This window comes from Molothrus aeneus, chromosome 2 (genome assembly GCF_037042795.1).
Source record: "Molothrus aeneus isolate 106 chromosome 2, BPBGC_Maene_1.0, whole genome shotgun sequence".
In the NCBI taxonomy this organism is placed as follows: Eukaryota; Metazoa; Chordata; class Aves; order Passeriformes; family Icteridae; genus Molothrus; species Molothrus aeneus.
Genome location: NC_089647.1, coordinates 26,281,872 through 26,299,485, shown reverse-complemented (window position 1 = coordinate 26,299,485; position 17,614 = coordinate 26,281,872). Strand labels below are relative to the sequence as shown.

The 17,614-nt window shown below is 42.6% G+C and overlaps 1 protein-coding gene across 3 annotated transcripts; it reads left to right on the top strand.

Moving 5' to 3' along the window:
- Positions 1-255: 255 nt before the first annotated feature.
- NAA50 (N-alpha-acetyltransferase 50, NatE catalytic subunit) lies at positions 256-17,274 on the top strand. 3 transcript variants are annotated; one of them, XM_066569584.1, is made up of 5 exons: positions 256-424; positions 12,824-12,957; positions 13,413-13,532; positions 14,495-14,561; positions 17,027-17,274. In XM_066569584.1, exons 1-5 carry the CDS (start codon positions 417-419, stop codon positions 17,205-17,207), a joined length of 510 nt encoding a protein of 169 aa, XP_066425681.1. In that variant the 5' UTR covers positions 256-416; the 3' UTR covers positions 17,208-17,274. The 3 variants fall into 3 exon arrangements, with proteins under 3 accessions (XP_066425681.1, XP_066425673.1, XP_066425666.1); XM_066569576.1 differs by having other exon boundaries at positions 12,821-12,957; XM_066569569.1 differs by lacking the exon at positions 256-424 and having other exon boundaries at positions 12,671-12,957.
- Positions 17,275-17,614: the final 340 nt, after the last annotated feature.

Genomic DNA, 17,614 nt, shown 5'->3' with positions numbered 1-17,614 from the left:
GGCCCGGGCCGCTTTCGCGCAGAGGCGCACCGGGCGCAGTAGGGCGCGCTGATTGGTTTCTCGGCGTCACGTGATGGCACCCACGCCCCGCCCCCGAGACGCGCGGGGCCTCCCCGCCCCGCGGGGCGCGGCGCGTGCGCGGCGGGGGCGCGCGGGAGGGGCGGGGCGGCGCGGGTGGGTCATGGCGGGCGGGGCGGGGGCGCGCGCGCGGCGTGAGGTGAGGGGTCACGGGGCGGGGCGGGGCGGGCGGAGGCCCATGTGGAGCGGGAGCGGGAGCGGGATCAAGATCGGGACCAGGAGCGGGATCAGGAGGAAGCTGAGTTGCCCGCCCTGAGCACGGGGAGGCCGGAGCCACACCCGTACCGCCGGGCCTCGGACGCAGGCAGTGCGGACGGCGGGCAGGCCGCGGACGCGCCATGAAGGGGTGAGTGCGGGGCTCGGGCCGGGCCGGGCCGGGCCCGCCCGGGAGGGGAGCTGGAATCGGGGCGGGCCCGGGCGGCGCGGCTGGCGGGAGGCGGAAAGGGCCGAGCGGCGCCGCCGCCTCTGAGCTCGGGCGGTGTTGCTGGGACGGGGCCCGTGGCGGGGAGTCCCTCTGGGAGAGAAGAGCCGGCGGTGCCGCCGTTGGCGCCCTTTGGGCTGAGTAGGAGCTGCCCGCGGGGTTCCCGCGCCGTCACGATCGTGGCACCGCCGGAGCGCGGATTCTCCGCACGGAGCCCCGCGCTGGAGCGGGCGGGACGCGGCGGCTCCTCGTGCTCGGGGGATCCCGCCCTGCGGGGTCTGGGGAGCTGCGCGGCGGGCGGGGATGCTGGCCGGGCTGCCGTCCCTGCCTGGTCCTCGTCTGGCGGTAGCGAAGAAGCGCCACTCACTGTGTGCGAAAAAGCTGCCAGTCTCGGATGTGTGTGGTTTTGCAGTGCTATTGTGTGTAACATCCTCTGAGTAGTTTTGTTGGTTTTTTAAGTCTTTAATTGCTATGTGCAGGCTGTACAGCGTGGATGGATAACAAATGAGCTGTGTTCTGTGTCATGTTTCTGTAGCACGCCTGCTGATTTGGGCCTGGCATCGCTTCTCTCTGTCTCCTGAAAACTAGAGATTTCAAATCTGGTTGGCTGAAAACACTGATTTCCCTTTCAGTGGGGGCCAGTTTTGTACAGGAGACTGGAGGCCTTTACACTCACAGTTGTGCTTTGGTGTTAGATGACCTGCCTGACCTTGTCCAGGTCACTTTGGGACAGGTTTTTCAATGTTGGCTAAACTACCTAATGTTTATTAATTTCAGCATCACTTGTGCTCCACAAAACTTGTTCCAGTTCTGTGCCTCAGTTTCTTCACAGGCACAGAGGAAGCTTTCCCCAGCTGATTCTCAGAAGAGCATTAAACCAGTCCCCTTGGAACTGGTGTTATGCAATGATGGGTATTATTATTCCAGTTTGGCAGCTTAAGGCAGGGTGAATGGAAGCTGAATCACTTAAGCTTTTACTAAGAAATGGTAAGGGGTTTAGCTTATTAGCAATAGGGGTGAGGTCATACAAGACTGCTTGATAACATACTCTTAGCTGGTTCTTACAGCGTGTAAGCAGCTTCAGGCATCCTGAGGGGCTGGCAGGTGTATGTAGAAAGACGTTCAGAGATGATTGCAAATAAACAAACTCTCAGCTGACATAAGATAGGTGTGTTTGGGACATTGGACAACCCCTTATCCACCTGCACCACCCTACATAAAATGGGACACTGCCACTCTTAGTCCCCGTGTAACGAGGACGGTGGGGCTTGCGGGAGGAGCAGCAGCAGCAGCAGGGATCAGCCAGGATGAGGTGGCAGGATCGTTGTTCCGCAGCGCTCCCGACAGAACTGGGTTTCCTTTTATCCTTTGTTGACCGCTCTGCTGTTTGCTGCAGCTTAGTCTTGCTTTGGTGGTGTGTCAGTCGTGGGACGGGGTTACTGGGACCTGGCTGTGTGAGTGGGAAAGCGGCCCAGGCGTGCCAGGCTGGTGCTGTGGGGGTGTCCTGGCAGGGCACGGCCAGAGCTGTCTGCCGTGCTCAGTGCTCCCTGAGGAGCTGAGCCTGGCTTTGCTTGCACAGATCAGGAGTTCTCATTTCATGGGCTTTTTTACTCCTTGTAACTTTTTTTTAGACTAAAAGGCTATGGAGAAAAAACCTGCATACCACTCTTCTGCTTCCAGAGCACCAAACTTCATTTCTGTCACTTTACTTTTACTTACAGGCAGCTTTATTTCTGGTTCAACTTCAGGGCTTACTGCTTTGAGTTCTGCACTTGGTATTTCTGCTCTTCTGGTACTCTTTCATCTCTTTGAAGAGCAGCATATTCCTGTCTTGCCAAAACACTGTTAGCACCACACAGCAAGTTCTGGTGCAGAATAAATTCATATTCCTGTGCAGATTCTCATATTGAATCCAGGTGTTCTCTAAAAATTCAGATGGAGGCAAATATGCCAGCAGAGCTCAAATTGAAAAATAACCCCATTTAAATACAACGAGACTCAAAGGACTAGAGAATAGTTCAAAAGGAATGTATAAATTACATAGGGGGACTTGGGAACAAATCCAAATTGTTTTTTAAGTTACAAAGATCAGTGAAGATCCCTAAAGTACAAGTACTGTCAAAAGATAGGTCCAAAAATAGATCTAAAGCTTCAGCTCCCAGCATACAGAAACTGATAGGCTTGAAGGGATCTGGTCTGTCTTCAGTATTGAATCCAAAATTGTGGACAAGTCCTTCTGAACAAACTGACTCCATCTGACTGTTTTTTCTGGGAATGCATGCACTGCATTGTAACCCATACCACAAAATGCAGAGATGATTTTGGAAGCGCTTGGAGCAGCTGATGTTTAATCAGCTGTCATTATGAAGAGTCTGCTTTGGCAGAGAAAGAATTAAAAAAGAAACTATCCGGTTCATTGGCATGAAATTTCAGATCTAAAAGTCTGTGTAGTCAATGTATGTGTTGCAGCCTTCTTTCTTAGCTCTCTGAATTTGAAATAGCACATAGATGTGTGTTAATAATGCATAGCAGGTTGCAGTGTCTCTGTCATCAGGTTGTTTGAGGTTAGGTGACCTACCTGGGCCCTCTGGTTTCAGAAATAGCTGAGGATTTTTGTGCTTTCTCAGCTGCTTACAATTTTGTGGCTTTTCTCTTATTTGATGAGTTAAACACCATCTTCTCAACTGGGAACTGCTATTAGCTTTCACCTGGTGTTGTGAGACTTGGCTTTATGTTCATTCTATCCTCACCTTCTGAATAATTTTAATTGAGTCTCATTATGTTTCCCTTTTTTTCTTAAATGTGACTTGAAAAACTGAGTTAATTCACTGTTCTGTTAGTGAACCTTGTGATTCTCTAAAGATTAATTAATGTTTTCATTTTATTATATGTAATTATTGTTAGTTCTTGAATTTGAAAATCTATTTTAGAACTGTGTTTGCATGAGGAAAAATAGCAGGGGACAAGACTTAGGTTCCACTGTCTGTAGTAATCAGGCTGTTTTTATAGAGCAGTTGTAAATAATACTCCCTGCACTTTGCTGTTTTCATGGTGTTGATTCACTTGTTGCTCAGTGATTTTGTGTTTTCATTGCAGTTGTTATGCTGCTGGTTTTCAGGAGAGAAAACTGAAAGTCTTGCATTGATTCTTGAGCATTTGCTGATTGCTGTTTGTGACATTTGAGGTCTTAAAGTAAGGATGCATTTCTGACTTGTTTCAGTTCAGATGAGACCTGTGAAAGTAAGGCATCCAGCCTTTCCCTGTAGCCTTCCCTAAAAATCACATTACACGTGGCTATTGCAGGACCTGCGTGCTCCATTGCATGCATGTACCTGCTGTGTGACCAAGATTGTCACATACAAGGAGCCAGTAGGGCCTGTTACAAGCAGGGCCCAGTGCCTGTGAATCCTGTGCGTGCGTCATTTTTCACATTGACCAAATCCCTCTCCAGTTTTGATGGGAAACACCTGGGAGATTTTCATGTAGCAGCACATCTTGAGCCATGTGGTGGAAAACTGATTGAAACAGGGAGTAAGTACAGTGCTGTGTGTTAAACCGGCCTTAGAAAGAAGTGTGCACTAACTACTTCTGGGTAAGACACTCCTAGGAGATTGCCTCTCAACTTTGTTGTGTTTGCAGCTAAGTCTCAGGTTTGGTAGTTCCTAAGGGTCGTCCTGACTTGCTGTGGAAGAGTCCTACAGGTAACATCCTACCCAACAGGTACCTGCTGCCTCAGGGAACTTCCCAACCCTGAGACTTTGCAGCTTGTGCTGCTCTGGCTGCCTTTGTAGGACATCACAGCTGGGGAGTACTAAACATAACAGAAAAATAACTATCTTGTTCCTGAAGTGTGGGGAGTCATTATGGTAAGTTCTGATACCTCTGCTTGTTTTGCCTGGATTCAAGGAGTAAACCTTTCAAGGTCCTGAAGATGATCATGTTTCTGAGGAGAACAGGGAGGGATATTTCTCTCCTGAGTTAGTATGACAGAGTTTGTGCAGAGCTGCTGAATTGTTTCCGTTTGCTCGGCACAGTGCTAAGCTTAACATATATGGGAGGAAGTTCCAAGTTTATGAGAAAACTGCTGAATGGCCATATGCACTGGAGTCAGGACAAAAAAGGTAATTGAGCTTGAAAATCACTTTATTTTTAGGCTTTTTCTCAACCTAGAAATGTCCAAGTGTGAGCTAAAGTCTGCTTTTTTTTTCATGGACAGTAAATTTAAACCTTGCCTATATGCAAGCTTACAAATGGCTTAACAGCTTCTAAATGAGTTTATAAAAAAACTCAGTGAAGTTTATTATAGGTACTTTAACCTGATTTATAACTCTGACCACTTTGAGTTTAATTCCTTAACCAGATTAAGACATTCCACAAAGTAGGAAGGATTGGGAGGGTAGGAAGGTAGCAGAGGAGTTGTAGGCATTTTACTGAAGCACTTTAGAACCCCGTCTTGTGTTTTGAGTACTGTTTGACCATTTGGTTCTTTCTGCATGTAGATGTAGCTTGGTGGTTTGGGACATTTCTATGAAAAATGTGGTAACATTAGTTAATCAGCAAATGCCACAGACTCTGCTGCCATCTCCTGAGGACAAGAAATGATGCATCCTCCTTTGCTACATTAAATCTCTTTTAAAATGGGGAATAATGGTGATGGTTGAGCCAGAAAAATACTTAAATCCAAGTGGAAATCATTCAGAACTTGAAGATCCTGCCCATTTGGCAAGCATTAGAAGTGTTCAGACCAATAATCTGAGAAGGCGCTAGATATTTTTATCCAGAAGAGGAAAGAACATGAAAAGTTGAAGCTTTATATTTGTTTGGGAATTGATAAGAGAGAAGTGCAGTACTTCCTTGCATCACTCCTGCTCTAAGTGAGGCAGGCAATGCCAGGATTACTTTCTGCTCCAGTCTGGAAAAGAGAAAGGGAAGAAGTGACCCATGTGGGAGTTATTGTAGAGCAGCAGAAGTTTGTCAGGAAGGGAGTTTGAGGCAGGGAAGCCAGGGCAAGAGAGTGTGTGCACAGAAGAATACCTGGTTATTTAGGGACTCTTGGCCTTGAAGACCTGAGAAGCACAGCACTGAAATGGGGTAACTGTGTATTTGTGTCAAAGCATATTGAATGAATTCATTATCACAAGGAAATTATACCTTAGGCTTTGTTGAAAATAGAGCCAAAACCATTTCCACAACACTGTCACCAGGTAACTAAGATTAAGATACTTTAATTTTCGTGTCTTTAATTAATTGAAAGTACTGTGCTTCATAGTAAGATCTTCATGCATTAAGTACTTCTTGAGCTCACTTGGCCTTCCTTCTCCCTGTTCCTTTCCAGGCTCCATGTGATTTTTGGCCCTTAGCAGACTAGAATCTCTAACCCTGAAAAAAATTCTGATTTCCACCATCTCAGCATTGTATTTATGTTCTCTTGAGAGTATGGGATGAGACCTGGGCACCAGCTGAAGGCTTGTGAAAGTTTACTCTACATGGCACTTGGAACTGTTGGCAAAGATCACAAATTAAATTGAAAATTGCATTTAAAGGAGATTTATTTGGCTTTTGATCTTTGGCACAAATTTTTATTTGAGAACAATTCATTCTTAGTGAAAATTAGGAAGAGAATGGGGGGAAATGATTGTTGCCTTAGAAGTGTTTTTAAGGTTGGCACATGAAACTGATTCAGGTAATTTTTCACAGTGTGTTATTAATGTAATGTGTGATTTGAACACCTTGCAAAACCCAGCTCTGGGACTGAAATCCAAAGTATAGATAGGAAAGCCATAATGAACTCACTTTTTTTCCCCCCACTATTCTAATGCACAAAGGCATTTGTAAAGAAATGCATTTTTGGTGACCTATAGAAATAGTTTCTGTGAAGCAGAAAAATTATTTCATCCTGATATGTCAATTAGGTAGTTTGTTACCTGTGAACATACAAGAAGTGCCCTCAAGATGTATTTATGTAAATAAGGTACTTTGTAAACATCACTTCTATTTTGAATTTGAAGGTAAGACTGTTCTTACCTGATGATCATCAGGTACTTCATGAACACTAATTAGCAAAGGCTCATGATCTTCTGGGAGGCAAGTAAGGGTTATAATTGTTAGATCTGGGGACACTGAGGGTGTGGAAAGGGGCAGTAATTCATAAGGTGTCTCAGGATATAGTTAGTGGAGGCACAAAACTAATTTTGAGGGAAGGTGTTTCAAAATAGGGAAGTACTTCTGTTTAGCAATCATGGATAAAAATCAATGTTCTTGTGAGCTTGCTTTATAGCAGCAACAAAGAGTTGGGGTTTCTGGCAGCCTTTACCTGCTGTATGATGGCAGACAAGTTGTTCCCTCTTTCACCTGATATCAATGTACCTGGGATAGACTGAATAATTATTTTGGCCTTAACCTTTTGAGGTGCTCTGGAGCCGCAGAATTTTGTGGACAACTAAGTAATATATATGTGTCTGCTTTTCTGTTCTAGACCAGCTACATTTATTCTTGCTATTTTAGAGTTTGAAAATTCTGTCAGCTGGGCGTAGTGATTTATGCTCTTTGTATCCCTCTACAGAATAGGACAGCTTATCATTTTCTTGGGAAAGTTTATTTTTCACTTGAAGACTTGAGACCTAGGTAGGACACGTTTCAGCTGGAAAAACTGTGAGGCTATTATAGCATAACTTTGCTTCTTGCATATGAAGACTGGCCAGTCTTTTGTATGTGGTCAGGTTTTCTAGGTTAAAGCAGAGTACATTATACAGCACCCAGATATAATGAAGAAACTTGGCTGTAATGTGCTGTGTATTATTTTTCCTTTTTTAATGCTAAAAGGAGAGGCAGCAAGGGTCTGATGTATGTCTTGGGGAATTGTGATGCATGAAGCCTGTTCACAGTGACATCCAGTAGTCTTGCAAGTCTTGAATGAAGTCTTCTGTTAATTCTGATTCTAAAATTGCTTTGTTTTCTTCTGTACATCATTGTGCTCTTCTGCAGGCCAGAACTGGGGGTAACATCCAGCAAGGTATCAGGTGTCATGCAACACATGTTTTCAGTAGTAAGCAGGACTAAAGAAGATCAGGGGTCTCAGAGCAAATTGGTAAGACTTTTTGCATGCTAGGTTTGTACTTATCCTTCTGGTTTTCTGACAAGCGAAGCAGAGTAGATATGCAGCCCACAGATCTTTGAGATAATTGAAAACATAATGGTCTGCCCACAAGAACTAGACTAACTTGTGTGTGTGTAGCAAGACAGTTCATCCTTTAAAAAAATCCTAAACAAAAACAAAGCAAACAAAAAACTCCATAAAAATCCCAATGACCCCAAAACTCTAGAAGAGGCTCTTTTGGCCTTGGAGTAGAATCTAAGCAGAGCCTTCAGGTCTATAGCCTTCATAGTTCTGGTTTGGTTTGATTTTATGAGCAGATTATCCTGTCTAGACTCCTGCTTTGACTTGGATGCCAAAATAGAAGCAATAAAGCTAGCTGGCCTCTTAGCAGGTGACAAACCTTCTCTGAAGTCCTCTTAATTTGTTAGGGCCCGTTTCTCAGTGCTGCCTCTCCTGACTTACTCCTCAGTAAGTTTTGCAAGTTTCAGATACAGCTGTGCTAAATTTAGCCTGCCAGATGCCTTCAATAAGCTCGAGCCCAGCTATCAGTTACACGGAGATCTGTTGCAGTCAGGCACAGCCCTCTGGGGAGAGACTTGCACTATTTAAAGTTGAATGAGACTGAGATTCTTATGGCATTAAGAAACTTGAAATTTGCTTTTTCTCCCTGATGTTGGTTCTAAACTAGTGCTGGGCACTTGTTATTCCCAGGGAGTGAATTTGTGTTTCCTGTTGAACTGTAGCTGGAAATTGGCTGCCTCTTGAGCTGTCATTCTGTATAGCAGTTCTCCTTTGGTATATGTTGAGCAGCAAAAGGCAGTCTTAACATGAGTAACACTAATGTCTCATGTAGCCTGTGTTATTTCCAGCAGTATCACTGTAAGACATTGAAGGAAAAATACTGTTCAAATCACAGCACTGTAAGCTGCAGGCAAAGCAATGCAAGTGCAGCAGGACTAACTGGATTGCATTTGGTCCTACAAAATGTGTGAGGCTTTTTCTAGCCAGTGCCTGGAGGATCTTAGGACACTGGCATGCAAGAGCAGGAGTGATAATGCCAATGTTCTGGGCATGCATCCAGCTTCAGGAAGTGGTGCCTGTCACCTCACTAAAGTCACACTTCCGTTCAGATTTGGTGGATCACTCTTCACTTCCACTCTTACATCGCTGGGCAGTGTTGCTGTGCACTTTTAACAGACAGCAGCCTATGCACCAGGAGCTGATTCCCTTTACTAGTGAATTCTCCACGTGTTTTTTCCCCCAGTGACCAAGTCATGGAATGTAGCCGTCGTGAAAAATGCTGAATGTTTCTCATGGAAATGTAGTCCTAGGATATGTCAGGAAAATGCTTCCAGTAGTGAGAGGAAAAGCTTAGTGTCAATGGACAGGACAATAGTGTTTGGGCTGCTGTAATTGATTTTGGTTAGCCATATTTAAGGAAAATCAATTTTAATCAGAAGGAAATGTAAGGAAGAGCTAGTATGGCAATAGTAGGAATTAAGAGCCAGCCTTACAGGAGAAGGCCAGGAGCTTGGCTTTAGTTAGAAGAAGGGTATGAAGAGATCATGCTAACTTTCTGAAAAGGCCTAAGCAATGGTGCCCACAATCTCCAGGCAGCATAGAGCTACATTTGAATTGCACTGGAATAACTAACTGAGAATAATGGTAGCATGGGAGCAGCCTTACAATGGAAGATATTTAAGTGCTTCAGAAGGCTGGTATTTCATTGAGGAGAATATGGATTTGTAGAACACTGCAGTAGTAAGAGATCTGACCTGATAAGCCAGGAGTCCCTCATTCCTCTTAAAAACATTTGCTTGGAATGGGGTGACTGGCTTGTCCCAGGAGCTCTGACATCTGAGATGGAGTACAGTTGACTATTGCATCTTCCATGGGGTGCCATTTGAGCTGTGGGGTGCCACTAACAAGTGTGGATCTTCTTAGGAATATTAGTGGCATCATAGGGTTGAATAATTTATTATGGGAGGGTGTGTCCCTTCTGGGCACTTCAGGTTCTTTACACATCTTTATGTTCTCTCATATAATAATTTGAGCTCATAATTTAATTTTTTTCTTTGCAACAGCAGAGGACAAGTGCTTCTGGTACACCTTCTACTAAGCTGGAATGCACAGGACTGTCCTAGTCAGACCTTACCTGACACAGTAAACTTGCTTAAATTACTGATTTGGCTGAGACTTCACTTGAAGAACCAGGTCTAGTTGTAAACTGCTGTTAAAAACAAACCAACAACAAAAAAGACCCCACAAAGCTGCTTGCTTTACTTTGGTGAAAATAAGAGAGAGATAATTTTGAGTCCTTTATTACAGGTGCTTTGTCTTGGCTCTTTGGAGTAGTTTCTCAAAGTGCCCATTGTTCTATGGATGATATTGTAGCGCAATATCTGTAGACTGTGTTCACAGATGTACTGGATAATCTACGTCCCTGTGCTCCTCTTGCACAGTACTTCCAGCTTAAACTGGGGTCAGCTGGCATTTCTGCTCAAGAACCAATTAGTTCTGCCTATGGAAACTTTTTTTCTCTTCTTTATTGTGGCAGAGGACTTGTGTGAAGTCAGGACCGATGTGGGTTAAAACTAAACTTTCCCTTTTTTGTCCAGGTTAGTTTTAATTGGTGTTGGTTCACTACATTGATGAACAAACGTTTGTGCCAGCAAGAGGATGGAAATGAGTGGCTTGAGGACTGCTGCTTTCTGCAGCAGTGCTAGCTTTCATATGATTTTACTCAAGGCCCCAGTGGCACTTTGGCCCTGCTGTCCTCAGGCAAAATAATGAATTCACATAATGCGGGTCTTCCTTTCCATGTTCTTACTTAATTTATGTATTAAATGGTTTTGTGCATATCAGATGTGCTGCTGATTTAATCAGCTAGTGCTATACATTAAAGTAATTTATGGTTTAAGTACATGCTATTTAAACAGATATTTTTAGGGTATTGATTTATGCTTCCTGCAGCGTTTCTCAAACCTCTTTCATGTTATTCTCCAGGGTAAGATACTGTCCCTGGTGCAATTCTTGCAAGGACAAACCAGATAGTGACAGAGCATAGGAGACAAGCAGCTGGAGATGGCAGGAGGCAGCAGGGAATGTGGCAAGTGGTGAGAGATAGAGGGGGGAAGTCCAGGGGCATGAGGAAATGTGTCAGCAAGTGCCTTTTAGCCATCTACTAAGAGAGCTCATTTCTCTGGCCTGATGCCAGGCTCAGAGGTGATGTCTTGGCTCAGCAACTCCCAGCCTTAGACTCTGTTTCTGCATTTATTTATTTATTTATTTGTTCTCTGTCTAAAACCTTCTTGGTGAAGATCCATTTTCTGGCCATGTTCCCTTTCTTGGCCATTTTGTCCTGGCTGCCTGTGGTAATATATTTTTGTTCTGTTGGGCTGTTGTCATAAATATTTCATAGTGGCTGTCTTCTAATGCCTGGTTTGTTTGATTAGTAACTAATTATCTTTAAATAATATTAGAAAACACTACTTTATGATGGTCTGTGTCAGGGATTTTTGCTCAAAAGGAGACGTGGTGTATAGCAACTTTGTTGTGGGTTTATCATGCTAGCATTGCTGATCTACTGAAGCTTGGATCTACTGATACTTCTTTGTATCACCAAGGTAAATATTGTGTTATTTGGAGAAGTGGTCTCGGCTTTCAGTAACTGAGCGTGAATTGAGGTTTGCCTCCTCCCTTACTGACCTCCTGCACTGAGGCTCATCTGACCTAGCTGGGCAGTTGAGACCTGCTCCCTTTGGTTTCTACCCTCATGCCGACTGCAGCAAAAGGGACTCTTCGGGCTTCTTTTCCCTCCTAGTACCAGATTACTCTTATTCCAGCAAAACTCTTTCACGGACACAAATGTACCCAGGATCCCACATGCCACAGTTTTACTCCTGCCCTTTGTGAGGAAAAGGCAGCAGCACTGCTGGCTGGGATCAGAACTTGCCTTCTGTGAGCCTGAAGAAGCCCTGCTGTGCTAGGCTGAGCAGTTGTGCCAAGCTGGGCATAAAACAAGTGCTACAGTTTCTCCACCATCTCATAGCTTTGATTGCATGCTTGTTTACCCTGGGAGTACTTGTGTAGTGTGAGAACATCATCCTTATTAGCTCGGGACTTGCACTGTGTTGGAATGTAATTCTCAGAGGGACTTGTGCAAGTGGCCATACATGAAGAAAGGAATCTTGAGAACAAACAAGATCTTTACTGCTATTTGGGCAGAAAACAATCTTGCTGCCCATGTCTATTCAGTAAAACAGGGCTGATATGAACCTAGAATTATGTGATTTCTAATTCCATATTCACTGACTTTCTGCATATTCTGGTGATCATTTGGGAAAAGATTTTGATTATCTTGCTCTTTTTATTTTTCATTCTTGTAATCATTGTTAAAACTGCTTGCACTCACCCAAGGGTAACTAATCTCTTTCTTTTTAAATTTATTTTTCTTTTTTTTTTTTAATTTTCTTCTGTATGTATAGTCTTTCTGTCAACAAGTTAGTCTTAGAAAAGAGAGAAGCTTGGTCTGTTTCTTCTCAGTATAATTCAGTGTATTTTAAGTTGTGGTTCTGCTCTCAGCAGGAAGAAAGATTTCTGTGATGATCAAAGTAGATGCAGATATCACCTTGAGAAGGGCACAGTTGCATATTAACAGGCTTCATATATTTGTTGCACGCAGTACTGTTGGTTTTTAGAGAAAGATGTCTAGTCATGACTTTGTCAAAGCATAGGCTTTATATTGACAGGTGGTAAAATTGAGGCTGTCTTTGAAGCATGGATAAGGGCTTCATTTCCTTGGTCTCTGTTGTAGCTTCCTGTTCCTCCCATATTTTCACTGGGGTTTTTAATTTTTTTTTTTTTTTGTGATCTTGATGATCAGAGGGGAAATGAGTGGGATAATGTTAAAGCTAATACTTCTGTAGAGATCCATGTTCTCCTGTCTCCTACCCAGTAAAACCACATATATACTATGGTACATTGATGTTTAGTGTGGCCTGAGAAACTTCTGACTGTATAGGACTGACTGAAACTAGATTTGGGACTTAAATCAGCCACCAGCATAAGCCTTGATTGTATGGGTTGGATGTGGCAGTTCAAATATGTATTGAGCTGACTGTTAGTTGGAACAGTTCTCTAAGGATAAGCAAAGTAATTGATCTTGGGTGTCCTTAAAAATGTTGCAGTATGTCAGATGTTAAGCATGTTTTGATTTGTTCCAGTAGCCGGATCGAGCTGGGAGATGTGACGCCACACAACATTAAGCAGCTGAAGAGGCTAAACCAGGTCATTTTTCCTGTCAGCTACAATGACAAGTTCTACAAGGATGTACTGGAGGTTGGCGAACTTGCCAAACTAGGTACAAATGTTCTTGCCAGTAATTGTGGGCTGTGGTGGCAGAAGTGGTCATCATTGCTATCCATAACGGTTTTAAATAACTGCTCCTTCTATTTAGTTGTTTTACATCGTGAAAAATAACTGTTTAAGAACCTCAAAGAAACCACAGAGGGTCTGTGTTCTGACTATATTATGTCCACTGGGAATAGGCATGTTTTCTGTTCCAGAAGAAAGCAGTTGTCCATTGCAGCTTACCTCCTGATGCCATTGCTGGTCGGTGTGAACAGTGATGAGCAACCACTGTGTCAAACCAGCACTAGTTACTTCATTCCAAGTGTGAATCCACAATGTATGTTATTTTATCCGGATAGGAGAATTAATGAGAGGGGAGGGAGGAAGATACAGGCTGTAAATGAAAGAGCTGTATGTGTAGTTTGAGACTTGTTACTGATAAACCTTTGTTTCCCTCCCTGGCAGCCTATTTCAATGATATTGCAGTGGGAGCAGTGTGCTGTAGGGTGGATCACTCCCAGAACCAGAAGAGACTGTACATCATGACACTTGGATGCCTGGCACCCTACCGAAGGCTAGGAATAGGTAAAGAGGGGTCTTCTTCTATATCTGAGGCATCAAAGAAACCAGGCTGCTGTCCAGCTTTTTAAATGCTCTTTCAGATCTTTAACCAAGTTAGTGCACTTTAGACTGCTGAGTTCTTTGGAAGGGACTTGGGGGAAAGAGTATGATTTATCATGTGTTCATTCTTCCCTACCTTTCAGAAATGAACCTTTTGTAGAAATTTTTAATTCAGGATTTCAGATTAATTTAATCTTAATCATATTAGCATATTGTGATGTAAATACTCTGCTTCTATGGATGTGAAAATTATGGCAGAGAGAGATGAAATAATTTGTCAGAGATATGTAGCCAGTATGCAAGTCATACGTAAGAAGAACACAACATTCCTTCATTGGCTTCTCTCTTCTAAATTCACTCTTCTAAATGTAGGGGCTTTATATTTATTTTGTCTTTATCACTACTGATTATTGCTGCTCAGAGGTAGCACCTACTTTTGTCTATATTGCATTTAGTTCTTTGCTCCACATTGCAAACCCATAGGACAGATTAATCAAGACCTATAGTAACCTGTTTGCCCTGACAAACTGGAATGAAAAGATAACTTTATTTTAAATTATTTTACTAGGTCTTTAGTAGAAAAGCTTACCAGTGCCCTCACTGCTTCATACAATATTTTGGCTGTATTTTGAGCTGAGTTTGAGACCTTGAAACTAGTATTAAAATAAGCTGATTTATACAAATGCTTCTGGTCTGTTGTGATTTTTTATTTCTTCTTCAAAGAAACAATGAATTAAGGTTTATGAGCAATCAGAGACAGAATGAAGTACTTACACATCATGTTTTATTTGCCTTTCCTAGTTTTCACACTTTATCATTTTAGTCTACCTACAGTTAACCTGCCTCTCCTCAAGGAAGCACCTAGCTAAGTACAGACTAAGTTGTGCCCTTCTAGTTTTCTTACCTATCTCTTTATCTTTTGGCAGGAACTAAAATGTTGAATCATGTCTTAAACATCTGTGAAAAAGATGGCACTTTTGACAACATCTATCTGTAAGTAAATGAGTTACACTCATGCATTTTTTTGAGAGATGATAAAGGTAGATATGGGAGCAAAGGGATGGAGATCCAAGTGTGGGTTTAGTGTATATTTTTGTGGGGTCATGGAACATAGTAGGAAAGCCAGGGGTCGTATTCTGGGTTTGTTGTGTAATGCTGAGAAAACCAAAAGCTGCTTGATTTAGAAAGGGTTCTGCAAATTTGCTGAATTTGAAAGTAGTTTAGTTACAAAATTATGTTCTAGAGCAAAATTATACTGTAAGACCAAAAAAAAAATCTTTTTAAAAAGGATTTTATTTTTATCATACATGGTCATCTTCAGAATGGAAAATACTGCAAGTCTTGAATACAGTTTTGGTGCATTTGCTTTCTGTCTTTTATGACAGCACTCTGTGGTGCAGCACTCTGCAATATTAGAGATGTTTGCAAGCACTGAAAGTTTACTACATTCAGTAATAAGGCCCAGCTGCTATTCCCATTCTTGCACACTGCCAGGTCAGCTCTTTGTGCAGCAACACAATAAACTAGATCAGTGCCCTGACCCAGCCAGGGAAACTGTTTTCAGTTTTGTTTCTGGGTGTTGGGCTTTTTTTGTTCTAGTGTGGTTTTGGATTTTGGAGGTGGTTTTCTAGTGCTTTGTTTTGGTTATTTTTAAAATCAACTGCATGTCTGTGTAAGCACTTGGCATGATGCAGGCAAGAGAACAAGCACTGGGGTAGAGGGCAGTATCAGTAGTCCCCCTGGAAAGAGAGTCTGAAATCCATACATGCCAAAACTATGCTTTTCCTTTGCTGCTGGTTTCACACTTCTGCTTTTGTCTGTGTGGTTACCAAGTGAGTTTGGTTTGATGGCAGTTTTTGGCCTGATCGCTTCTCTGAGCCAACTCCTCCTTGTCCATCACTGCCTTGGCCATCACATAAGTGCAAGCATGATGTATGATGCTGGGGATAGCCCCACAGCAGGTACAGCCTGGATGGACTTACACTGCCACAGAACTACACCCTGAATACTTGTCAGGCCTGTGGAAGATGCCTTGTGAGGAGTGTTTCATACACTGATATCACTGTAAATGGAGTTATTTTCTCCTCAAACTCAGTCCACTTCTGCCATGGAGGTGCAGACTCTTCCATGTCCTCTGCTGTTGTTGCTTTGTTCCATCTCTGTGTTTCAAGGAGGTGTCTGAGTAAAGTTGCCTTTGGCTTTGCCTTCCTGCTCTTCTGCCTCAGGAGAAGTGGTAATGAACTCTCTCTGAGATGCCTGCGTAATGGGACAGAGGCTGTCCTTTTTACTTTTGCATCTTAACTGTGTGCACAGTGAAGGAACTATTTGCTGGTTCTGATACCAAAAAAACCCCAAATCCTTCATAATCCTTCTTTATAGTTCCTAGACTAAGGATTCTGGCATGACAATAAATAGCCCCCAAAATTGGGCTAAAGTTCTTTTAGTGGCCCATTGATTTTATTACTATGTCTATTGCTTGTGCATTTTCTATTTGAACATATTATGCAGTTTAGCACCAAATTTGATATCACTGCCTGAATTTGTCATTACAATAACATTCCCTTTTAGCTTTTTGGTGCTTATTGGGCTTAACACTAAGATCTTTTGTTTTGTTCTGCTGTTGCTTCCACTTTGGTTCTATGGTTATGCAGTGTGTTGTCATGACAAAGTGATTCATGAAGTTGTGCAGTGTCCACTGAATTTTGGAAGTGTTTAATGAATGCCTTTTATTGATATAAACATTTTAATTTTTTTTCTCTTTTTTTTTCAACAAAACTTGTGCAAATAAATGTCCTAGTCACTTAGGATAAAGAGCAGATGGCTGTTTGTTTTGGAGGCCTTGAAACACGCTAGCAAAATACGTAAAACTCTAGGGGAAGTAAATACAAGGGGAAAGGACTTCGTAAATCCATAGGACTTCTTTGTATTACAGCTTTTTGTTCAGAGAGAGGAGTGTTTAGAGTAGAGCAAGGTGTTAAAAGAATATCAAACACCATTGCCAGCTGTATGTTACAGTGTGTTGGTCATCCCTGAGACAACTCCTCTGGTCATCTGCAAAGTGTTACTACAGGAGGTTAAAAATGGCTTTTTAGTGAAACTGTTAAATATTTCCACTGAATATCTGCCATATTGCTTTAATGAGATGAAGAAAAATTGAAATTACTGAAGTAATAACGCTTCAGAGTCTCTCTGCTATTTTGTGTTCCTTGAAAGAATTTTACTGAGGGGAAACATTTACTACTGTTGACAACCATGGGCCATCCAGGAGCTGAGTGCTAGCCCAGAATTGAATTGGGAAGATGAACATTTCCAGTCTTGGATTTACACCGCTGTTCCTGTCTCAGATTTACACTGCTGTTCCTGTCTCTATCTATCTAGCTGCTTTTCTTGTCTTTGACCATTGTGAGTATAGAGGCAGATTACTGACCCCCATGTCTCTATGCCCTGTTGTGTCCCAGGCATGTCCAGATCAGCAACGAATCTGCAATTGACTTCTACAGAAAGTTTGGCTTTGAGATCATTGAGACGAAGAAGAACTACTACAAGAGGATAGAGCCCGCAGATGCGCACGTGCTGCAGAAAAACCTCAAAGCCCCTTGTCTTGGCCAGAACGCAGATGTGCAAAAGAACGACAACTGAACAAAACCCCTGCGGACACTTTCTTGCACTTGCTTGTCGCCAAATAAGGAAAGAGAGGCCTCTTGGTTTTTTTTTTTTGGTTTTTTTTTTTTTTTGGTTTTTTTTTTTTTTAAGTTGGTTGATTTTTTGTTTTGTTATGTTTTTTTTTTTTTTTTACTCCACACCTTCATCTTAATTTTTTTTTCTTGACCTCTCTCCAACAAAATGTAATGCTTCTTCCAAGGATTGTCCAATCATGTTTGGGGTTGGGTTTTGGTTGGTTTTGGATTTTTTTTATTTTTTTTTTTCTTTTGAGCTCTCCTTTCTGGTGTTTTTTTGAGGGCAGGGGGGCTGATTTTTTGGTTTTTGTTGGGGTGGGAAAAGGTGTGCAGATCTCTTTTAAGTTTGAGGTGTGGAGGGCTTGAGCA

Coding starts and splice junctions, on each gene's coding strand:
- NAA50 (XM_066569569.1), top strand. CDS start 12,786: ATGTCAGATGTTAAGCATGTTTTGATTTGTTCCAGTAGCCGGATCGAG. Junction 13,533..14,494: donor CTACCGAAGGCTAGGAATAG/GTAAAGAGGGGT, acceptor ATCTTTTGGCAG/GAACTAAAATGTTGAATCAT. Junction 14,562..17,026: donor ACTTTTGACAACATCTATCT/GTAAGTAAATGA, acceptor GTTGTGTCCCAG/GCATGTCCAGATCAGCAACG.